The sequence below is a fragment of the Schistocerca piceifrons genome, chromosome 2 (genome assembly GCF_021461385.2).
Source record: "Schistocerca piceifrons isolate TAMUIC-IGC-003096 chromosome 2, iqSchPice1.1, whole genome shotgun sequence".
NCBI lineage: Eukaryota > Metazoa > Arthropoda > Insecta > Orthoptera > Acrididae > Schistocerca > Schistocerca piceifrons.
This window is the reverse complement of record NC_060139.1, coordinates 767,711,761-767,732,497: the sequence shown is the minus strand read 5'-3', so window position 1 is coordinate 767,732,497 and position 20,737 is coordinate 767,711,761. Positions and strand designations below refer to the sequence as shown.

Sequence of the window (20,737 nt, the reverse complement as noted above, 5' to 3'; positions counted from 1 at the left end):
TGGTAGAATACTGGGGAAGTGCAATCAGTCCACAAAAGATTGCTTACAAATCACTCATGCAACCCATCCTAGAATATTGCTCAAGGGTGTGGGACCCATACGAGATAGGACTAACAGGGGATATTGATTGTATACAGAGAAGGGTAGCACAAATGGTCACAGGTTTGTTTAATCCATGGGAGAATGTCTCAGAGATAGTGAAGGAAATGAACTGGCAGAGTCTTTAAGACAGACATAAACTATCCCAAGAAAGTCTATTACCAAAGTTCCAAGAATCAGTTTTAAATGATTACTTTAGGAATATGCTACAACCCCTATGTATCGCTCACATATGGATTGTGAGGAGAAGATCAGAATAATTACCACATGCACAGAGGTATTCACACAATCATTCTTCCCACGCTCCACGAGTGAATGGAACAGGACAAAACCCTAATAACTGGTACAATGGGACATACCCTCTACCATGCACCTCATGGTTGTTTGCAGAGTATAGATGTAGATGTAGGTGTAGCCATAGAAGTAGATATAGATGTAAACTGTGAGCAACACAGTATTTCAACTGGACTAGACCATCAACATTGTATCAAATGTGGGAGTGCCATCCATGCAACATGGTGACTTTCACAATTCTTTGCAACAATGTGAATGATGCACTGGCTGGAAAACTTGCCTTAAGTTCAGGAGGAGCAAATTTCAAATTGTTATTTGCAAATTCTGATCTACATATTTCATGTCATGTACCTACAGCACTACAGACAAATTCTGGAATAATTTTTTCAATAAAGCAGGTGCTATTCCTTCCCTTCATGACGTCCAGCTGTGCTACTGCCCTATATGTAATAACACTAGTGCTGTCAAAATGTTTAACCTCCAACTGTGCAAAGTTTTCCTACTCATGGGAATAACTGAGCATTCATGTATGTTATGTGCAGAAAACACACAGTTCTTACCACATTCCAGTCAACACGCAAAAATAATATTACAGATTAAATATTTTCCCAAGCCAAACAATTACATTCATGATTGCTGATCTCTGATTTCAGTTTCAGAATGGTGCTTCTGTTTTCTCAATAAAATGACTCATTAAAATGTCACTTCCTCTCTCTAGTATATTTTTTTTAACTACCAGTTTTATTTTAATTTCAACTGTCAATTTTGCCATAAAAGTCACTTTTAATTGTTTGCCCTGAATCTATTGATAAGTTACAGTTTTTTTTTGACAACAGAAATAGAAAGAAAGAAAAACGCATCTATGAGGTCATGTATCACATTGTATTTTTATTATTTATAATACCTAAACTAAGAACTTCGAGCTGCCACCATCCTGTAAGAACAAGTTTCATATCCACAGCAGACATTAACAGAGTTATAGATGCATATCATGCTAAACAATTCAAATTACACAAAGTTGCAGAGTCATGCCCACATTTCTTTTGGAGAAGGCTATCCATAACATGCAGTTGTGAAACAGTGCAGATAGACAGCTCCTCTTAAAAATACCAAATCACGCTCTCCTTCTCTCCCTGAAACTGCACAATAACATGATACTAGTGACACCTGTAGGACATGTATGAGACCAGTGCTTGGTGACCAGCAAAACTGTCCCTATATCAAAAGCAAAATGCAATTATCATTATCACATATCAGTTTTGCTTTCAAATGTGATATAGCACAAAATTAGAGGAAGCATCACTAAGTATTTCAACCTGTAATTGCAGTGCATCCTCTTCCAAGCCACTACTTACAAATGGGCTAACTTACTTTTAATTTTATGTAAATACACACAGAAGAACAATCAGGACCCCTTCATTGTTAAAGCCATGCAGTACACTGAGGAACATTATGAACAATAATAAAAAGTTACCATACCTCAGGATAAGTTCTTCATCTATGTACTGCAAAAGACTCCTGTTGATGAAAAATAAATTGCTGCTAAACAAAAGTTAAAAAACTTTTGAAATCAATAAAAACTAAAAAATTAAAAGCTCAAAAACAGCTATCAAATAAATTTAAATAATGAGTAATAATAAACTGTAAAGTATATAGTGTAAGATTCGGAGGTGCAATATTCTTTAAGACAGAAGAGCCAAGGCGAAGGGCAGCGGGCATGATAGAAGGATTACAGAAAAAGTGTGTTGTCACATCTAACAAATTTTCTAATGCAACAAACTCAGAAGCACAATGATGAAACACACAAAGCTAAATACACACACAAACACACACACACAATGATTACAACACAAATATCATTACAACTTGTCATTCCTTCACACTTACTCATGCAGGTATAATATTTTACACATTTATCAACACACTATGATCTTTTGCTACTTCAAACTGGGATAGTATCTTGAAATATCATCATCCTCATCCTTTTACTAATAACACAACTTGCTGAATAACAAGGCGATAACTCAAAGTTGGTTTAGTACATTTTTTAAAATCCAAACAAAGATTGAAAAATGTGTTATGTAACTAAAAAATGTGTTTTTGTTACAATTTTCTTGTCCCTTGTGCCACTCATTCAGTTGTCAAACTTAGCCCATTGCAGTTGTACACCTACCCCAAAATATAATACGGCAATATGCAGCAGCTGACCGGAAGCACTGTTTCCTTTTATCTGTACTCACTCTGCTTTGAATAGTTGTTTTTGTTTTTTAAAGCATGTTATGCACCTCTTGCAAGAGCAATATGAGTGAGTGGAGAGACCACAGGACAAAGGGGGGAGGGAGAGTTGGGGTAACTCTTTTAGTTCCAGAGTAAATGGCAAAAGAGTTTTGACATTTGGCAATTGAATGACTCTGGGTATGCTTGCTACTAGTCAATATCCATGATATGTTCTGGCTTTCTTTAAACTGCCACTGAAGTACTACATCTGTCTGTCTGGTGGCAAAATGAAACTTTGGTTTGAGAAGAACTTTTCTCAGTGAAGGGTGGGGGTGCCCCTTGCTGAGAATGCCACTGATGCCTTGTAAAATATAATTAGGATACAAGAGAATTACTTTAATATGGAGAAAATTTTGAACATACAAGCACTAACAAAAGACAACAGAAAAACTGAGGGCACATATTTTCCCTCTTCTTTAAAAAAAAAAAAAAAAAAAAAAAAAAGAATGGCACTGTTGGTTACCTTTTAAATTTTAGCACTGTCTGTGTTTACCAAATACTGATTGGTATAAAACATGAATCCTCTCAAACTGCGATAGTAAGATTTTCTTATAAACCATGTCACATTAAATGATGAACCCAATTGTAATGGTCTAACAGACTTAAGTCAGCTAAAAAAAGAGTACAGCAACAATTTTAATTTCATTTACATAAATTGGTCTGTACTGGTACCTCAAAACTGCAATGTATTGTAGCCATGAAATACATCTGCATCTGATATATAGAAACAAGCTATGCATAAGCTTAATCAATACATGTTCTCCATACATAAATGTGTTCTCTTTTATTGTTTGATTACAAGTCCAACTTAACACTTTTATTTGTTCTGGGCCAAATATTTTGATTTATGCAACTTTCTTTCTTCTTTCTATAGAACTGTCTTTCACTATTAGTGCTTTACAAACTGTGGATCTCTCATTCCAATTTAGAATGTGAACTTTCTGATGCATGGGCCACGTGAAAGAAGAATCTCCCACAAGTACAGTCTTCTAGTTGCAGTTTCACGATAAAGAATTACAAATGAGACAAAAAAAGAAAAGTATGATAAACCCCAGCACACTATCAATCAGCAATACAGCTGACAGAATCACTTCACTTCAAAGCATACAATAGTAACCCCTAGTATCTGTAACTATATTTCCCTTCTTCAGCAAAAAATCTGAGCTAGGAAACGGGTTGGGTGGGTGGGTGGGGGGCTGCACATGCACTCATACCCTAGGCTGAATGACATCCACCTGTTATAAGGACGCATAGGAGGCAAAAATGTATCCTTGCCTCTCTTATCCTAGAAAGAACAGACTCCCATTGATGATGATGATGATGATATCATTAGAGACAGAGAATATGCTCTGACTGTGAAATCAATCATGCACTTTTTGAAACCTTAAGCAATTTCAGGAAACAATAAAAAACCGAATCTGGGTGGGAATTTGAACCTCAATCCACTTAAATGCGACTAGCATCTCAACACTGCAGCACCTTACTTTGTTTCAAACTGAATGATTCGCCCTCCCTTTCCAAATTACTCCAGTAAATTTATCTTTTTCTTCTTGAACAAGGAACACACAGTTCAGAAAGCTAGAATTATTTCTATCACCAGTACTATGTGTAGCCCCTGCTGAAAGTAAGTACCAGCCAGCCACTGTCTCTCATGTAATTTTAACAATGTGACTGAATTTTCTGTTTGATCAATATTACAAATTATGTAAAAGGCTTAGGTGAGCAAGATATGGTTTGTTGATATTGATTTAAACATATTTGGTATTTTTATTTCAGTTGTTTTCTGTTTATGACACTTCCACAACCAATACGGCTGGCACACTGCTACAGAATACTTACTCTGCACATGCGACTACCTCACTTCCAGTAAATAATATACTAGCCATGCTTAGTACCAGCAGCAATAGTCACTCGGCAGCATAACAAAGCAGAAGACACTGACACCATTCACTCACATTTTCTTAATCAGGTATTATTAGATCAGATTTACTGTGCAGTTGCTCTCAGGCCATCCCTGGATACAACCCACAAATTTGATAATGTACACATGCATAATAAGTACACATAAACAGCTCATCCCAAAAATACCAAATGACATACTCCTCCTTACCCCTACAACTTCATAATAATGTGATATTAGCAACATCTGCAAGACATGTGGTGACAGTGCTTGGTAAATATCAAAAATTTTCCTAGTTCAGAAGCAATATCTGATGATTATTGTAATAAATCAGTTTTGTTATGAACCTAAAATAGTAACTGACTTGCAATTGCTGGAGAATTCATTTTAAATTTTTTCAGGGTACAGTACAAAATTGCATGAAGAGTATGATAGATGAAGTCACTGGATGCTGGTATGGAAAACCGATTCCTTAATTTGCTGAGAGTGGTCCAAAAATCTTTTGCATACTCATCTGGGAGTTAAACTCCCATAACAAAACATAGTCGAATCCATTTACAGAGTAATCGAAGAGCTTATTCATTTGAAATTACAACAATTACAATTTTCTCAAGCTGTGTGCCACAGCCTTTAGCATTTTGAGTCTGATCACTAGGGACAGGAAAATTTTGTGAAGACGATAACGTGTAAAATAACACAAAATTGGCAGTTTTTAATGAAATACTGCGAAATCAGAAATTTTTATGCAATACTGAAAAATATGGCATTTTTGTGTATAAAAAGGTTGTAAATCTGAGAATGGCACTTCACCAATTTTCGTAACTGCTAGTTATTGAATGCTGAAACTGCATTTTGACTTCTTATTTCCTCAGTCATATATAATGTTAAAATGTATGTTCATTTTCCCTGTTACTATGATGTGATGTCAAACCTAATAGTGCAGTTGGCAAAGAACAGCACCAAATTGGAAAAAATAACACTGATATTGGAAAAATAATACCAAAATAAGAAAAAAACTGAAACTGGCAAAAAACAACAATTTTCTTTTTCTTTCTTCTTTTGGTGTTCAACCCTGAGGTTGGTTTGCATCAGTGTGCCATGCCTCTCTTCTTTCTGCTGTCCTCTTCATTTCCACATATGAGTTATATCCAATGTCATTCATGATCTGTTGCATGTATGATATGCTTGGTCGCCCCTGCTGATTCCTTCCCTCAATAGCTCCTTCTGCTACTGTTCCAATGATGTTGTGTCCTAGGATGTGCCTCCACGTGAATATGGTTCCCTGTATTCTTCTAAGCACCTTTTCATTTGTTACTTTGTCTCTCCAGCTGATCTTCATCATCCTTCTATAGCACCACATTTTCAGAGCCTCTAACCATCTTCTCTCTTCTCTTCCCACTGTCCAAGTTCCATATCCGTATAGGGCCATACTCCAAACGAAAGCTTTCATAATACATTTCCTTATTTTCAGACTGATGTTCTTGCTGGTGAGTAAGTTCCTCCTCAGAACAAATACAATTTTGGCCTGTTGTACTCTGCTCCCAATTTCTTTCCAGCTTCTACCATCCCTTGTCATTTTGCTTCCCAGGTAGGTAAATTCCTCAATCACTTCCAGCTCCTCTCTTCCAATTCTCATTCTCAGAGGTTCATATTCTAATTCTGTACTGCATACCATCACTTAAGTCTTTTTCTTGTTTATTCTCATTCAGCACCGATTGCATAAAATCCTTTCCATTGTTCTGAAGACTTCCCCTAGATCTTCTTTTGTCTCTGTGACTATAGCAATATCATCTGCATAACATAGCCTGTCTATCTTCTGCCCCTTAATTTTGATCCCCATCTCAGTAGTTTCTTGAACTTGGTCTATAGCTTCCTGGATGCAAGTATTGAATAGAAGAGGAGAGAGGGCACATCCTCTTCTTACCTCTTTCCTAATATTTGCTTTGTGTTCCTGGTGACAGTTCCTAATCACTGCTACCTCATTCTTACAGAAATTGAGTATCACACAGATGTCTTTATACTTCATTCCACTTTTCCTCAGCACTCTGAATGTCTCTTTACCAAATAACATTGTCAAATGCCTTTTCCAGGTCTACAAAGGTAATATACGTTGGTTTATTTTTCTGTAATTGCTTTTCAAAAAGGAGTCTCAATGCCAGAATCGCTTCTCTTGTTCCCAACCCCCTTTTGAAACCAAACTGATCTTCATTCAGCATATCCTCCACCTTCTTTTCAATTCTCTTCAGAATTATTTTTATGAGAATTTTTTATGCATGTGGTATTAGGTTTGAAGTTCGGTACTGTTCACATTTTGTAGCTGCTGCCTTCTTTGGTATAGAAACAATGATGCATTTCTGGAAGTCTGTCAAGTATCTCTCCTGTGTTATAGATGGACCTAATAAGTTTGAGCAGTATCATTTCCTTGCTGTCACCAGCATTCTTTATTAGTTCTGCAGGGATGTCATCAATACCCATTATTTTGTGGTCTCGTAGTTCTTTTACAGCTTTGTCAAATTCTTCTTGAAGAATAATTTCACCAAGTTCAGCAAAAAACAACAAATATAATGAAAAAATAATATCAAATTTGGCAAAAAAATCAAGTTTGGTAAAGAAACACCTAACCTGGCAAAAAAAAAAACACCATATAATTTGGTAGAAAAGGTAAAACTGAACTTGGAAAAAAAAGGGTAACTCCAAATTTGGTAAAAAATTAAACCAAAAAGGGAAAAATACAAAACTGGGAAAAAAACAGTGGAATTGTAAAAACACAGAAATTGTCAAAAACATCTAAAATGGCAAAAAACATCAAAACTGGCAAAAAGCAACGAATTTGACAAAAATTACACCAAATTTAGCAAGAATTTGCCAAAAATGTGAACACTGAGTTTGGCAAAAACAATAACAATGTAGCTGGCAAAAAAGATAGCACAGAATACGGAAAACAAGAACACCAAATCTGGTGAAAAATAACACAGAATTTGGCAAAAAAATAACACCAAATATGGCCAAAGATTACAACAAACTGGCCATAAAATAAAACGATTTTTTCCTGACTCTACTGATAATCTTTCCACTCAGAAATGAATATGATCGGCTGTAAATTCTTTATTTCCTATATATTACTGTTACTAGTGTTGAACATCCATCTGTTTTCAAGCAAACCTCTATGATAAAACACGTAATAAAATAGAACACCTACAGCCATCCTTATGATGTAATTAATTACAAGGCTACCAGTTTCAGTGCTTCAGTACACGACCTTAGGCCTTAACTGACTCTGAGGGGGTTAACTCAAATCACATACACAATTCCATCAGAGCCCGACATCTATGAACTGGCTCTCACAGACTACCTGTAACGACGACGTTGTGTCTCCAACCATGTGTGGAGAGGCAACATCGTTGATAAAGTTAATCTTCGAAAACCAGTTCATAATCTCCACATATGGTTGGAGACACAACACTGTGGTTTTACAGATAGTCTGCGAAAACCAATTCATAGATGTTGGCCACAGATGGAATCATATATGTAATTGGAGTTAACCCCGCTCAGTGTCAGTTAAGGCCTGAAGATGGTCACCAAAACTGGTAGCCATATAATAAATAACGTCGTAAGGACGGCTGTAGGTGTTCCACTTTATTACATAAGTGAACATCCAAAGTCTCTCAAACACCCAATCAGAAGGATGATCGTATAAAACCTCTATGATAAAGTGTTAGTAACCAAAATAAAATTACAATCCAAAATTGTAAACCAAAATAAGTTTAATTACACAAGTTTTTGTCATAAAATACCTATGGTCTAATACAGTCCATTAGCTACGACAATAACACTCTTCAATAACCGAAAATTAATCCATTAAGTTGAGGATCTCAATTCGGTGATACCTAAGACATTATCTCAAAAGCTTTTAGACAAAATGTTACTGGCTCCTTTATAAGACATGTAACATATTGAACCACCACTTAAGTTTGCAACAATTGATGCCGGTAAATAAATCAGCTTTTCTAATAAATTACCTCCCTGAAATACAATATTTAGTGGGCCCACTACAAATGCTAACATTTATATCACATTTTCTTGTGTTAATAAAATTCAACACAACAAACCACACAATCTCAGTTACGAAAGCCCCATGGGAATAGCATTTTTACAGAAAATACAGCAGCATACTAGGTCCTACGTGGAGTTAGTCATTAACTTGTACCAAATAATAATTATGGCTTACACAAACAGCATGTTGCTGTTAACCTTGTTACTGAATGATAAAGAGCCAGGTAAAGGGGAAGTAGTATTACACAAAACTACACATGCTGTTTTACATGTAAGTATATTTGGATTGTAAACTGTGTTGTTATTGGTAGTTGAAGGAAGAGCAAAAAGTAACTAAAAAATGGTATGTTATATTAAACGGATGCAGGATATACAGTGCATCATTTATGGCACACCCTGCATACCTGAGTGACATTTTAATGACAGCAGTTCCAGTGAGACGTGGTTTTGAAGCTTGAGATTTCCGAGCCTCGAAATCCTTCTCATATTTTAAGAAGCCTTTGCGGCCCACTCTTGAAGTAGGTTTTCTTCTACATTGATGCAGAGAGTACGTAATATACTATGTAATTAGTATCCTGAGATAATTCTTAAAACATAAATTCTCTGGTTACAGAGAACTGGACATCACGCTAACGGGCAATACCCATAATTTTGGCAATAAAAACTACAAAACTGACAGAAAAACAATGAAGTTTGAAGACGTGGAATAATTACTGATTAATATCCAACTCCTTGTGAGACTAGGTACAAACTGTAGCATTTCAAAAATAAGAAAACAATAAGTGTATCTTCATATGTGTAGGTGAGCACAGAAGATTAATACACAAAACATCACAACAGTTAATAAACACTATTAAAACTCTACAAGAAATTGAAATGTGACTACTTTCACTCCTATTCCCTAATTTCTGTAATAAAATTTGCTGAGCAAATAAACACAATAATATCAAACATAGTAAATTTAGTTGTAGCTTTCATGCAGCAAATGAAAGCTGTACTAGGAGTTATATTTTCAACAACAGATAAATCAGATGTATCACAAAAAAGAAGTGAGATGAGTCTGCTGTAAGGAATTAAAAACTTCAAATTCAAGAATAGTTTTTTTAATTACCTATTTATTCAAGAATCTAACATTTCACAAAACAAATTTTATAAAAACACTGAACCAACAAATTATACAGATTAAATAATTGATAATGCAGTAAGGAGCTAGACCTCAATCAAGAACCACAACTACCTTCGCACCTGTTTCAGTAGACTAAAAGTATAGAAGTTGATAATTTGTTTGAGAATAATGGCCATGTCCAATGCATACTATAACAGTAAATAAATAACAACAAAATTCACACACTGTGAAGTCACCATAGCAATGATAATAATAGTGATCCATTTCCACAAGGGACCGATGGCAGTAGCAGTCTGGTCCCTTTAATCCCACAAACCAACCAACCATTTCCACAAGCTAAAAAACAAGCCACAATATAGAAGCTACATAAGAACTTCCTGTATGCTTCTATATCAGTCCTGAATGCTCTAAAACTGACACTAGGAGCATAAAATGTAATTTGGCGTATAATATGTTAGTAGTATCATATACAAAGACACTTTTCACAACTGAGAAGTACTTCTTCATATGACAAAAGATGATTTTATCTGAATCATTGCAACAGGCAAATTAGAGTACATATTTTTTTCGGCTGCATCTACACAGATCGCTCCCAATTAACACCAAAGGGAAAAAATAACATTTAAGATCCTGCTGACATGAACGTCATTACACATTAAGAACTAGCTCAGGTGGATGACAGGCTATGATATTTCAATGAATCTATTTCACCGTAAGTGGTGAATAAGCAATGAGCAGGCAGAGATTCAAGCCTCCCAAGTCCAAAGTCTCCCACCTTACACCATTCCTCACTTCCTAGAAACAATATTCTAACATATGATTTACATACTATACAATTCATACAGTTCATTCAGCATATTTTGAATGGTCATTCAATGCTATTTAGCCAACATCACTGACACTGATGATTTGCTGCTTCCAAATTCTCCATTCTGGCTGCAGCCCTTCAACACTTCCTTTGGCAACTGAAACACGTATCCAAGCACCATCATCCATGGATCAACTCTGTTCTCTCCATGAAATATTCCTGCACTGTTATTCCTACTGGCCCTTTTCCAGACTGAAATGTCCTGCAACTACCTGTACCTTGTCACTTCAAAAAGTTATCTATCAATATCAAGATCATACTCCTGCCCTGGAATATCACTTCCCATCATGATTGTACCAGCTTTTATCAAACAAGTCCATCAATCTCTCACAGCTGCCAAGACCTGCCTTACTGACACCAGAGCCAACACTGAAGCCTGTCAAGCTGAGTTTGTATTTCCAACCAACCATAATTCCCCTCATCCCCACCTAACTACCTCCCGATAACCTTACAAGAATTTCTAACTTTACGCTCCAACCAAGGATCCCTCCCCAATGTCATTAACCACTTAGCTGCAGAAAGCACTACCATTCATCATCTCTAGACCTATAATTACACTATGGAAACCATCTTATGATTTGTGGCAGAGAATACTTCTAGTACCACTATCATATCACCCAATTCATAATTCCATTCGTGAACAGTGTATCAGAGGAAAGACTGTTCATTGGCATCCATATGAGGACAAATGTGGAAAGAAATAATATGTTGTGGCTCATTTCATTTAAAATCACCCAAAATAAAGAAATCTTATCGGCCTCATGTCACACATGGTGTAAGAAAGTACATAATGAAAGAAGGATAAACTAATTTTTCTACTTCTTTTTGATCAATCAGGAGGACATTTTGAATTGTGGAATATTTTCAACATCTGGCATCGGTGGAAAAAGCATGTTAAAAGTTTGTAACAACTGTAAACTTCTTTATTTATGAATCAATTTTATTCATTTCGGTGCTATCTGAAAGACAAAAGGCTCAACTATGATATAAATTTATTACAATGCTGGAGTTATGGATATAAATATTTACAAATTTGTAACAAAAGCATTTCTATATTTTATTTTATTTCTTTTTTCAGAATTTTTTTTTTTTACCAAAATCACACATTTCACTGTCTTAATTTTTGTTTCACATACTGCCTATTATCATACTTTTCAATATAAAAAATCGGAAGGGTATTTGTTCTGTTTAGTGATTTAAAACTGAAAGAATATAAATAAAAATATATTCATTTGACTTTGGGACTCTTAGCTGATATACAACACTGATCTTCAATTCACGTAAAATATAAACATAACATTCTAAGAAGCGTTCATTCTTTTCAGCAAGTTATCAATAGAGAATATTGTGTGTGATCTGAAAATATACAAGCAACCTGTGCTCATGCTTGCACTAGTAGTAGGTAAAGTCATTACAATGTTTTCATAAGGGATCTACTAAACATCAGGATGAAGTGGCCATGAATAAACTGAGGAAAGTCCATTTGGTTTCATGAATTTGACCTTTGCATCTCTAATTTCCTCACTTGTCTCCAGAATTTTTCAAGCTACCACAAGCTGTGACTGGTTATCACAGATAGCTCCAACGGACATTTCTTCTTTAAGAGTGATAGAAACTGTGTTTTGAAGCCCAAGATGAACTTGTATGAATTTAGTAGATGATGAAAAACACTACCAGTAACTTGCTTTCTTTCGGTGGTTTGAAAAAACGAAGGAATCTTGTTCCAGGAATGGGACAAACATCTCAACCAGTTTTGTAACATGTTTGTGAATTTCATTATCTCCTCTGTCATAACACAAAATGTTTGTATCCCTAGAACATGATTTTTGGCAAATGTATAAAGATCTTTTGAATTTAAAATTTGATTTTCATACAGTTGCTGTAAACTTGCCCTTATTGCTAAATGTTTAATAGTACCACCAACACCATCACATGCATTTTTGCCATGACTGGCTGCAAAAAAATTCCACTCTGCAATTACCCTATGATCTTGTTTGTGATGGTTCAAATTTAAAAATTTCTTAAACTTTTTATATTGCGCACAGTTGGCATCACTGAAGTAAATAACATGGATGAGTGATATTTGTTCCAGTATATTGGTGAGAGAAGTTTTCAGGAAAATGCAGATTCTGTTTGATCATACTGCACACAATCACTTACACAAGACACCAACAATTACTTAATGTGATCCTCTATTTTACACTACACAACACAAGGATGAACAGTGACTTGAATGTTCTGCCAGTGAAATGCTTGTGCAACATCCTGAAGGTAACGTGGATAGGTTTCTGCAAAATCCACTACAATGATGCATAAAATACCAGGTATTGTTTCCTAGCTATATTTTAAGCAGGGACAGAGACTTTGATATGTAATGATGCTGTGCCAACTTCTGAAGTTTTCACATGAGATACTCAACAAACTTATCAATTTCATTAGCATGTCAAATGTAGGTCGATCAGTTAGGATCCATTGCTTGAAAATAACATTTTCAGAATATTGTAAGGAATCCAGCTCCAGTAAAAAGTTACACAATCTTTGCATTGTTCAGGACACTGAGAACAGCAATGCAGTATTTACTCCTCATTCTGCAGATTGCAAACGTGTTTCTTTAAAAGTTCAGTTTACGCATACACATATGCAGGGGTGCCAACTTATAACAAATATTGGGGGGGGGGGGGGGGCGGCGGCGAGTCTTACCCCGGGAAATTTTTTAAATTTTAGATGAGAAATAGTTAGTTTTAAGGTTTTTTTAAGCATCTTAGAGTCATGTGATCAACATTAGAACCCCGAAAACTAGACTCTCGATAAATCGACACTCCGAGAAGCTCGACAAGCCTGACACATTTTTTGGCTTTGAAAAAAGAAACAAAACAAATGTGCACAGTATTTTTGTAAAAAGGTAATTTAATTTACAGTAATAATCATGCTTATAGACTATTACAGAGCAGTGAATATATAGCTCTGAAAAGACTGAAATTATATTTAAATAAATCCTAAACTACCATTAAAAGAATAAAAAATAAAATATTGCTGTCGCACAGTAATAGTACTTTGATTAATAAGTGAAATAGTTAATTTAAGCTTACTTTGAATAAGGCTCAGGGTTCATTAAATAAAAACAATATCTCAAAGTTGATGCTTTAATACAGTTAATAAAGTTAACACAGTATATCTAATACTTTCAGTCAAAAAGTATGTAAATAGCGGGTTTTAATTGGGTCTTATATCCTAAAAATATTTAAGGATTTGAAAATAACTAATATAGTACTATAGTAATACAGTACTAAACTCGTACTAATAGTTCGAAACTGAAAATTTAACATTATGTATGTATTTAATTCTCTATTTTATAAAGATTTTTAATATTGCTCTGAATGCCAATATTAGGGCTAGAGTGGGTTTAGAAAGGTGCAAATGTCGACTGTCTGACTGGATTACTAAATGTGAAGTTGTTGATGACTGGTCGGATATCCACTTCATCCAAAACATCTCGGTGGACATGAAGAACAGCCAAGTTGTCCAATTACTTCTGTCCCATTGTTGATCGGAGATATGACTTCACGTGTCTAAGGGCGCTAAATGACCGTTCTGCTGTTGCTGTTGTGATTGGAACTACTTGAAGAAGTTTAATGCACTTCACTACTTCACATAACATTTCTCCAACTGCAGGCTCTTGTGTAATGTACTTTCTTACATCACTCACATCTTTTAAGACCAGTTGTTTTTTATTAGCAATATCAGCTAACATATTCAAGTGTAAGCGCAGTCTCTCAATGTCTAGGTCATTTTTGAAAAACTCAGTTGATTTTTCCAAATTTGTTTCACCTCTATTTACTAAAAGCAAGCACTCTTGTTCAACTGCAATGACCTGTGTGAGTCCAGTTGAAGCAAACCGCTCAGTAATGCAAGAGTGCACCGTTTCATAAACTTCAATGTAAATAGCTTTGTAGTATTCCTTTGGGGTTTTGAAAGTGTGCGGTGAGCTGACTTCGTTGTTTCCATACATCATTGGTATACTTTGATTCCAGGAAGCGAAGGATCATCAAATTGTGAAGGTTTTTCTTTTAAACACAACTCCTAAAAGTATTCAAAACTATCATGCCTTCCATTCAATATACAAATCAAGCCCTCATATATCTTTTCCAGATCAGTAGCACAGATGAGGGCATTGAATTTTTTCATTGACATCCTTTACTCGGTTCACTGCATGGCAATAAATACGTAAAAAGAAAGAAGTCTTGAATTGTAACATTGACTCAAGGTAGCCTGCACATTTGTAACCTGCCTCTGTTTTGTCCTCTGAAGAAAATGTTTCAAAAACCTCTAGAAGTTCTTCAAAGTATTTCAATATTCTCAAGATACTAGAAGCTTGCATTGTCCATCAATTCGGGCAAAGGGGTCGTAGACCAGCTTGGTCGTTGGCGCTCTCACAGTGTATGATTCTGAAAAGTCCCATCCTTTTGTTGGATTTCCTTACGGTGTTTATTAAGTCTTTGGCTAAATCTGTAATATCCCTCATAGACGTAACATGGAGGAGACTGTCTACAACTGCCAAGTCTAAACTGTGGGCAGTGCAGTGCACATGTCGTGCTTTTGGTTGTATATCCAAAACTAACCTTTTTAGTCCTTTGAACTTACCACTCATATTCGAGGCACCATCATAGCACTGTCCTCGTAAGTTATCCATTGACAAATGAAGACAATTAAGCCAATAAAGTCTTCATTGATGATTACGGAATCATCGACAGTACAAATACAAAATGACACTTGTTCGTGAATTGATGAATCACTTGTTTTGTCAGCCATAATGGAAAAATGTTCAGTCTTCTTTACTGAAGCCAATACCTTCTTCAACACAAACTTTCCTAGTAGATCAATAATCTCGTTTTGAATATCATGGGGTATCCACTTATACCCTGAATGCCCTAACCAATCTTTAAACTCCAGGTATGGAGTTCTAACAATTGAAAAAAAAAATTGAGTTTACATCTTCGTGCCCTCTAATTGCTAGTCTTTGTCGGCATAGAAATTGCACAGTAGTAAAAATTGTCTCAAGAGCTAAACGGTCTTTCTTCAAATCACTAACTGTTCATTCAATTGGGAGGCCACACTTCAGTTAGTGATAGAATTTAGTTTCAGAACACCTTCTTTACGCATAAACTTCTTTTCATGAAGATGGGATTTTTCTGAAGCCTTTTTGCAGTTAGAAAACCCTACGGAAGTAAATGCACCTTCTTTTCTTGAAGAAAATTGTATTAGATTTTTAGCATCTGCCTCTTTTCAGGTTTTGCAAAAAACTTTTTCGGTAGATGTTTCATATTCTAGCTATGTATATTTGATCAACCAAGACTTCTGAAATGATCTTCCCTTACCGGATTGCCCAGGTTTCAGCTGTGAACGTTTCTCGCCTGAAGACGACAAAGCAATTGATGGCACAATAATTTTTGCTGGTTAACTTGCAGTATCATCAACTTTCAAGTGCGCCTTTTTGGTAACAAATTTATCCATTTCAAACATAATTCACAATACACTAAGAAACTAAAGAAAACGAATAAAATATAGTCATATAAAATAGTCCACTAGACACTAAAGTCGGAACACTAAACATGTCTGCAGTATGCACTAAACAAAACTATCCACACTGAATGACTGCGACAGCAGGGTGGGCTTTATATAGCCGCAGCGTCGTTATGTCTCAAAGTGTCAAGGCGACACATGGCGGAGGGTTCCATGGCGGAGGGTTCCAGATGCTTCTGCTCCAGTCCTTTTGAAGTCGCTGTGGCTGCAGCCCTGGTCAACCAGCACCAGACTTCACCCGAAGGTTTGCGCAATGGGACAAATTCTAAGTGTGTCCGTAACACCATAACACTATCATGATTCACACCTGCTTACTACCAAAATATTTATTTGTTTTAACTCATCACTGAATGTATTTTAAAAGGTAACTATCACCAACCAAGGAAAATAAAAAAAAAAAACCAACATAATTTTGTGATTTTACCAAGTATAATATAAATAATAATTTTCTTAAATTATTGGGGGGGGGGGGGGGGGAGGGCTTTGAACCCCCCCCCCCCCCCAAATAAATTTTTAAGTGAGCTTGGGCCCCCTCAGGCCCCATGGAGTCGGCACCTGTGCACATATGTTATGCATTCCACAACTACTTACAGTAAACATTCTTTTGGATGAATTTCACAAAACTTTGTAAAATCAATTTTATCAGAAGGTTATTTTTCTTTGAAAGCTAAGAACATATCTTTCAGATTATTCAAAATGTGTCTTTTCGTCTCATACACTCTCTTTTGCCACTTTCTGAAGGGACAGACGGACAGTCTCTTTTGTTGTTGTTGTGGTCTTCAGTCCAGAGCAGCTCTCCATGCTACTCTATCCTGTGCAAGCTTCTTCATCTCCCAGTACCTACTGAAACCTACATCCTTCTGAATCTGTTTAGTGTATTCATCTCTTGGTCTCCCCCTATGATTTTTACCCTCCACACTGCCCTCCAATACTAAATTGGTGATCCCTTGATGCCTCAGAATATGTCATACCAACTGATCCCTTCTTCTAGTCAAGTTGTGCCACAAATTTCCCTTCTCCCCAATTCTATTCAATACCTCCTCTAGCAAAAATTTGACTTATCATAGTCACAGTAAAAAGTCTGGACATGGGTTTCCACATCCTTAACTATCCTATTTCTCACTTTATAGCTTCCTTTTGACAAAAATACTGTCTTCTTATACTAATATCCTTGATTTCTTTACCACATACTCTGCAGGTTAAAAAACATTTGGATGTTTTTCTTTATACCATGAAGTTGGTGGTACATTCAGTATTTGTAGTTTTTCTTTAACAGAACTTCTGCTAAATTTCTCTTGAAGTTTTTGCATTGAACTACTACGATCTGTGGATTCAGGACTCCCATTCTTCAGGGACATTTTCTACTGGAACATGTGGCACTTATGATGCCGTTTGCTGGAATTTTAATGCTCAGAGACAAGACTTGGATTGGATGTACTTTGGATGCTTGTCTTGTGTTCTTTTTGGGAAGGTTAAATGGTGAAATTTCTTAAATGGTGAAATTTCAAGTAATTCACAAGTTTCATTAAGTTTTTCAAGAGCTGTAGATGGATCTGGAGTATATTCTGGATCTTCAACTTCAAATTCAACTATTCCTAGCAAGCTATGTAATGTAGGAGATAAAATGACCTTACAGTGCATTACATAAACCTTAGTGGCTGGGATAAGTCCAAGACTTTCATATTTCCTTGTCATGGTTAGAGAAACAATTTTCAAAGATTTCTTAACAGTCTTTTTACCATGCTTCTCAGAAGGGTCACAGCAAATTCTTTGTCTGTCTTCAAATGTTTCCAAACAGAGTCTCTGATTAGAAGAACAAACACTGTGAATATTTTCAAATGTACTTCTTAGCTTCAGTAATACAATATCGGTTGGATTCTGACCTGACATGTCTATTAACCCTTAACTGGTATCCAGATGCGTCGGTTATGTGAAATATATGTATCTGAAATGCAAATAAAAAATTCCAAATATCCCTTTTTATTTTGCATTTGAAATACTTTTTCTTTCTTCAAAAGACATTTTCTACTTTATTTGAAATAACTGACATACAGATATTTTGTATTTCTAAAATGTCAAATGCTTCTCTTGAACTTTCTTTTTCTCATACTTCATAGTTCTTATTTATTTAATGAGCCATTTGTGACAACAAAAGTAGTTCCATGATGGGTACAGACACCACAATAAATGCCAATGTCATGTCATGTGATCAAGACTGTAATTATTAGAAAAGGCAGCACGATTTGAGTACACATTACGTCTTTACCATTGTTGTTTGTTTAATGTAAAACGTACCAAAATCATCTGATAATTCCAACAGAATTGAATGAAGGAGGATGCGAGCACACACGCTTTACATTTAATAGTTTCAAGAGATATGTATAAGGTCAGACGTCACTGTAGTTCATATAATATAGTTTATGAAGGAGCCATATCAAAATGTCAACAATTTGGAATCTGTGTTGAAGTTCTCCTAAAGCTTGTGAAATCTATTTAGAATAAACTGGAAAATCGCCTACTAATTCACGTCCAACACAATGGATTTCATACTGTAATTCTATTGAAGATCCACTCACAGTCAAAAATACTTAAAATGACATTTTAAGAAAACTCAGATTAGTAGCTTTTAAAGAAATTGGAATACAATTTTTAAATAACTACATAAACTGTTCATAGCCTATTGCTGAGAGCATCAGAAGTTTAGAAGGGAACAAAGATACCTACAATGGACATCTTCTCCCAGAACTATTGGTGTGCCAATAAAAGTTATTAGAAAGTCTAAATAGGCATTTAGAGAGATTCTATAAATTAGAGGAACCAAAAGCAAAGGATGGCATATCAGTATCCAGATCTTATCTTTTTTTCAAACTGAAATGGGTACCGAAGGTTAGCAGAGAATACATTAAAGAACTGCTGGTTTCAGAAGTGTGGAAGATGAAACAAAAAGAAGAAGATGCAAAGAACTTGCAACATTCTGCTAAAAAAAGGAAAAGTTGATTCTTACTATATGTTTGTTGGGGGCTCCAATTCTGTAGCCAATGATAGTGGCAACACTACTGTAGGTCTGGAGACGCTACAAATATTCAAAAGATAATGACAATAGTTTACATTCCTTGAACAGATATCCAACTGTAAGAAAATGTTTACTTAAATATAATACTTGTTGACCAAGTTCATTTCTGTTGAATGACTATTTTCTGTTGAGGGAATAATAATAAGGCCACATAGGTGGAACATGAAAGATGAAATATTTGAACAATTACTGGAGTTAAAAGTCAGCAAAACAAATAGCATGTACAATGTTCACTAACTAGAGGTATTTTTCTTGAATAAAGATATGTTAAAAACACGTATTCTGGATTTAAATACTTTTATTTAAAACCATTTTTATTTACATTTGAAATAGAAAAAGGAATCAAGTACTTGTATTTTGATTTTAAATACTTTTATTAAACTATTTTGCACATCTCTGCTGGTATCATATATCTGCAAGATGTTTGTCGAACTTCCTGCTGGTTACCTGTGTGATTATTTTTTGTTGGACATTTTTATCAGCAGTTCATGTTCATCGTGATAATTGTGGTGTAATATTTATAGTTATTACTGACAGTGTATTATAATTATTTTGCACAATTTGGAGCCTCTTCCAGTTCCATCTCACCATTTAAAACAGCCAGAACACACTTGTCTAAAACGCACTTGGAAGAAATGATGACTGACGTTTTGGACAGCAGTGATATTGATGCACATTCCGAGATAGGAAGTCATGATGACACGTATTCAAAACAGAAGTGGATGATGATGATGATGATGATGATGATGATGATTATGATGGATCCTTGGAAATACAAACAAATGAAAATGATCCAAGTAGAAAACAAACATATCAACGTGATTCTTACTTTTGTGTTTCAAATGGAGAAAGAGGCAACCACAATCTAATGGCACAACAAAACAACATATTGTGTAGCAGGTTCCTCTTCTGCGGCTTAGGACTTATGTCTTTGGGGGTCTACTTTTCGCTCAAGACATTTTAGGTGAGATTCTACAGCAGTCAAATAATAAAACAGTTTCTATTGGTGCTAGACTGAATTTTTCATTATTATTTCATTTACTGTTGTTTAGCTACTTGAAGCAACAATCATTCCACATTTATAGAAAGAGTACAAGATCTAGCAAGAAAGGAAAAACATCTTTCTGATTTTCTTTATGTTGAAAAGTATGACAATAGTCATTATGTGAAACAAAAATTAAGATGAACCTCTAGCACGATGCAGGAAAAATGGATCAGCAACTTACTTTTATTAAAACTATTATTTGTAATTTTATCGAAGTTGCCGTGAAAAAAATTCTTTATTTGAGGACATGATGTCAATTCTGAAGTGATCATTTGATAATGGGCTCCATGTCCAAAACTAGTTATAGCAAGTAAACAGTTTTTCTAACAGCAACTTTGACAGAATTACAAATGAAAGTTTTTAAAAAAGTAAGGTGATGAAACTTGTGATTTTGGCGAAAAAACTTTTTGAAATTTGTAAAA

General features: G+C 35.3%; 1 protein-coding gene across 9 annotated transcripts in view; it reads right to left on the bottom strand.

Moving 5' to 3' along the window:
• Positions 1-20,737, bottom strand: part of LOC124776292 (mitogen-activated protein kinase kinase kinase kinase 5) — a 305,769-nt gene that overhangs the window by 160,434 nt on the left and 124,598 nt on the right. For 4 of the 9 annotated variants that reach the window (XM_047251199.1, XM_047251204.1, XM_047251200.1 and 1 more), the window contains exons 12-13: positions 9,028-9,153; positions 1,873-1,911 (exon numbers count right to left, since the gene is read on the bottom strand). The exons of 2 other annotated variants lie outside the window; for them this stretch is intronic. In XM_047251199.1, coding sequence (XP_047107155.1) covers positions 1,873-1,911; positions 9,028-9,153 — 165 coding nt within the window. The remainder of the gene's footprint in view (positions 1-1,872; positions 1,912-9,027; positions 9,154-20,737) is intronic. 3 more of the 9 variants (XM_047251203.1, XM_047251206.1, XM_047251202.1) reach the window with 2 other exon arrangements.